This window comes from Penaeus monodon, chromosome 38 (assembly GCF_015228065.2).
Source record: "Penaeus monodon isolate SGIC_2016 chromosome 38, NSTDA_Pmon_1, whole genome shotgun sequence".
Classification (NCBI taxonomy): Eukaryota; Metazoa; Arthropoda; class Malacostraca; order Decapoda; family Penaeidae; genus Penaeus; species Penaeus monodon.
The window spans coordinates 13,770,344-13,775,931 of NC_051423.1; the positions used below are offsets into that span (position 1 = coordinate 13,770,344).

A 5,588-nucleotide genomic window follows, 5' to 3' on the forward strand; every position below is an offset into this window, starting at 1 on the left:
AATTCACAGTGGTAAATCAAGTCCATTGCGCCTGTATCCCTCGCCAGGATCAAGGAAGGGCAAGAGTTATATACACACTGACTTGATGAACCAGGATGAAGCCGTGGTTTTCACGGAGATCACACTGAAATTTCAATGCACAGTTTTGTCATTTAATTTCCTTTTACCTCTCTCTCCTACTCACCTGTGTAACAATGCCCAGTAAATGGGGGGACGCACAGAGGATGCACATGAGGAGGCCGAGGAATATGCCGACAAGGACGCTCTGAGGGATGCAGCCACTGAAAAGACAAGGTCCTCAAAGGCAAGGGAGAGCACCCTCCTCGCATCCTGGACGTGTTTCGTTTCGCCTGCAAGACAAACGGAGTTGTCAACCTCATGTTCATGGGAAAAACTAACAAACCAACAATAATAATGGTTCTATCAAGTAGTACTCATAAAGGAAAGGGAAACCCCAAAAGAATAGTCCAACAGTGTACAAATGGATTTGTAAAAAAAATCTTAACGTAGAACTGCATTTTCCCCCCCCGGGCGAAAATTTACCCCAAAGATGTGAATGCTTTCAAAGTACATGAAAACTACATGAACTTCTTTCAGACATGTCTACAACTTAGTTATATCTTGAGTACTAGTCCAGTTTCGGTTTTTTCGAGTAAAAAATAAAAAAAAAGCAAGCAAGCAAGCCTACATTACATAATCATTTTATAGATTGTTCGGTAATTGTTACCAAGAGCGACGCACCCTCTCATAGACTAAGTTCCAAAATCGGATTTTTTATATTTTCTAACCCCCAAAACCTATTTCGAGGGGAAAAAACTCTACGGGAGTACAACTCGTCGTTCGATAAAAATCTATGGGGGGTTTTCATAAAAATATAATATATATATATAATATAATAAAATTTTAAATATAAAATAAAATACTAAAATATAATAATAATTTACTAAAATATAATACAATAATATATATATAATATATATAAAATATATAAATACTTTATATAATACAATATATATATATATATATATACTATATAATATATAAAAATTATATATTAAAATATATAATATATATATAACAATAATATAAAAATATTCTATAATAAAATATACAATTAAAATATAATTAAAACTATATATTAATATATATATATATATTATATAATATATATAATATATATATATATTATAATATTATATAGTTAATTTTATATATATATATAATATTATATATATATATATATATATTATGAGAAACCCCATAGATTTTTATCGAACGACGAGTTGTACTCCCGTAGAGTTTTTTCCCCTCGAAAATAGGTGTTGGGTAGAGGAAAGATATAAAAATCCGATTTTGGAACTTAGTCTATGAGAGGGTGCGTCGCTCTTGGTAACAATTACCGAACAATCTATAAAATGATTATGTAATGTAGGCTTGCTTGCTTGCTTTTTTTTTATTTTTTACTCGAAATAACCGAGACTGGACTAGTACTCAAGATATAACTAAGTTGTAGACATGTCTGAAAGAAGTTCATGTAGTTTTCATGTACTTTGAAAGCATTCACATCTTTGGGGTAAATATTCGACCAGCGGGAAATGCAGTTACTAACGTTATAGATTGTTTTACATTAATACCATTATGTACACTGTTAGGACTATTCTATTGGGATGTCCTTTCCTTTATGAGTACTACTTGATAGAACCATTATTATTGTTGGTTTGTTAGTTTTTCCCATGAACATGAGGTTGACAACTCCGTTTGTCTTGCAGGCGAAACGAAACACGTCCAGGATGCGAGGAGGGTGCTCTCCCCTTGCCTTTGAGGACCTTGTCTTTTCAGTGGCTGCATCCCCCGAGCTCCTTGTCGGCATATTCCTCGGCCTCCTCATGTGCATCCTCTGTGCGTCCCCATTTACTGGGCATTGTTACACAGGTGAGTAGGAGAGAGAGGTAAAGGAATTAAATGACAAAACTGTGCATTGAAATTTCAGTGTGATCTCCGTGAAAACCACGGCTTCATCCTGGTTCATCAAGTCAGTGTGTATATAACTCTTGCCCTTCCTTGATCCTGGCGAGGGATACAGGCGCAATGGACTTGATTTACCACTGTGAATTCAAATTCCATTAAGTGGTAGCAAGGGGAAAAATTTAAATAATTTATATTGGTTTGTTCCACCGTCATAATTTCTTCGGTGTTCAGCTTAATAATAGTAATAATACTGAAATTAACCAATTACAAATCATGAAAATACAAAATGTAAAAAGGAATGTGCTGAAGGCACGTAATGTAGTGAAAGCTGCCACATTTAAAAACTAAAGGAAATTACTTCTAAAGTGGAGAGTGGCTAAAGGCTTCATCACTAAAACAAAGACAAACCAGCAGTCTGGCGTCACAGCTGAAATCTTAAAGAAAATCCACAAACCTAAAAGTTAAATAAGGCAGCATAAAACAAGGTTCAGATAAAGCTAAACTAGAAAAGTAAAACTAAAAGATCACTCAGACGTCCTACTGTGAAAGATTAAAAGTTACAAGTAAAAAAGAAAAAAAATATCTAAGTTCATCAGTAAAAAAGATGATCAAATTATTCAATAACATGTTCTTAAGATCACGTCTATTTCCTAAGCAAAGGATGCCAGGTACACCAGTACTTAGCTTATTATCTTTCCTGATCGCCTCTCGCTGTTCACTTGAATATGGCGACATATTCACACAGGATTGAACGAAACTCACCCCGACTGTCTTGACCATCTCTCTTTGATGTTTTAAAACTTATGTTTATATTGCCTCGGTGCCCTCAGAGGCAAACATTTTTATCAGATATTTTCTCTAAACAAATACATTTGAAATACTTATATAGAAATGGGCAAAAGTAAAATGAAAAGGATAAAACTGAAAAAATGCACTGTAATTAAAAGAACTAACAAATATGCGTAAAATGTTTCTACTGAAACTGAAAATAAAAATCGAAGCAAAATCGAGACCTTAAAAGTTTATGGAATGTTTTAAACACTAAAATGAATAAAGGCAAATATAGTTCAGTCCACAAGAATATCTCGTTCTTAATTTATAAACAAAACAATCATAAAAAAATAATAATAAAAAGGTGAAAACTGGGGCAATACAGTGAAAAAAGAAAAAGAAAAAAAAGAAGATGATGAAAGAGGAAGGAGACAAGCACTGAGCAGCGTCAGTCTTCCGGTGGGGGCAGCCAGAGCGGGAGAGCGGAGAGGACGAGATGTGGCATCCAAGATCACCTTGCAAAATTAAGATAATTAGTATAGAATTCAATCCCATTGTTTGACAAACGAAAAGTTTTGGTCATCTATATCCATTAAAAGTCAGACGTTTTCTATAACTATTTACTCTCACCTTTTTATGTGATAATCGAAACCCATTTTTGACCATCACCTTTAAACCCATTATTGTCTCATCTATGCTCCAGCACCATTCCACTGATTGTGTCCAAAGTACATACTAAAAGCATAATGATACAAGCACTTTTTTCGTCGGTATCTACGTGTCTTCATGAATTTGAAGCTTTCTGCATGCATCGAATGCTGTGGATCCCTCCCAGACGAAGACTGTAACGAATTGGGTATATGATGTATATCTGTATATATTAATAATTAACCAAAGTTATTTTTTCAGCTGAATCGAAAGTTAGATTCATAGATTTGAATTTCCTCCCATAATTGCACACACACACACACACACACACACACACACACACACACACACCACACACAACACCCACACACCACACACACCACACACACACCACACCACACACACACACACACACACACACACACACACACCACACACACACATCACACACACACACACACACACAACACACACACAACACAACACAACACAACACAACACACACACACACACACACGCACACACATACACACATACACACACACACACACACACATACACACACACACACACACACACACACACACACACACACACACACACACACACACACACACAAACATAATATATATATATATATATATATATATATATATATATATATATATATATATATATATATATATATAAATTTAGATCAGATTAACATTTGACCAAAAACACGCAGAGGCGCTATAATATTCAGTCAGATGCAAAATGGGTAAATCAATTATTCACATAGTGCATTGTGACGACAGCCATCTTCAGGTTACAGTTGCGAGTGTCAACAGCCATCCTAAGGCGATTTTTGTGCCAACTATGGGTCGACACCCATTGGCTCGTGTTAGTAATTTTCTTGAAGCACTTCCCATAAACAAGTTAGTTGTAGTAAGTAACAAGTGGAGAATATTAAACAAATGCTGAAGGGTGACGCAGTGGTGAGGTCTATACACACACCACGCCACACCATACACATACACACCACACACATCACACACTCTATACCACACCACACATATCACACCACACCACACACTCCATACCACAGCGCACACTCCATACCACAGCGCACACTCCATACCACATCACACACTCCATACCACACTACACACTCCATACCACACCACACACTCCATACCATGTCACGCCACACACACACACCACACACACCCCCCACCACACACACACACCACACACACCCCACACAAAAGGCACACCACACACACACAGGCACACCACACACACACACCACACCATACACACACCACACCACACACACACCACACCACACACACCGCACCATACATGTCACGCCACACACACACATACCACAAACACTCAATACCTCACACACACCATACCATACATACACACCATACCACACACACACCATACCACACACACCATACACACCACACACAATACACACCACACACAATACACACCACACACAACACAAGCACCACACACCATACCATACACCACACCACATGCCACACACTCTCACCACACCACACACACCCTACATCACACACACACCACACCACAACCACACACACACACACCACACCACACACACCACACACACACACACATATACATACACACACATACACACACATATGTATACACACATATGCACACACATACACACACCACACACATACACACACCACACACATACACACACCACACACACACCACACCACACACACCATACCATACATACACACCATACCACACACATCACACCACACCACACATACCACACCACACACACCCCACACCACACACACCCCACACCACACACACTACACCATACCTCACACCACACCCAACACCCCACACCACACACACAACACCACACACACCCACACCACCACACACAACACACACACACACACACACACCACACCACAAGGACACACCACACCACACACACACACCCACACACACACACCGGCACACCACACCACACCCACACCACAAACCAACACACACAACCACACACACACATACACACACACACCACACACACAACCACCACACACACCTCACCACACACACCCACACCACCACACACATCACACCACACACACACACCACCACCACCCATACCACACACCACACCCCATACAAAAGATACACAACACACACAGACA

General features: G+C 38.6%; 1 protein-coding gene across 1 annotated transcript in view; it reads left to right on the forward strand.

Annotated features, from left to right (window-relative positions):
* The first annotated feature begins 205 nt into the window (after nt 1–205).
* LOC119596701 overlaps nt 206–5,588 on the forward strand; it is a 56,272-nt gene continuing 50,889 nt past the window's right edge. Inside the window, exons 1-2 of the mRNA XM_037946031.1 lie at nt 206–294; nt 1,770–1,932. Of these exons, the coding sequence (XP_037801959.1) occupies nt 206–294; nt 1,770–1,932 (252 nt within the window). The remainder of the gene's footprint in view (nt 295–1,769; nt 1,933–5,588) is intronic.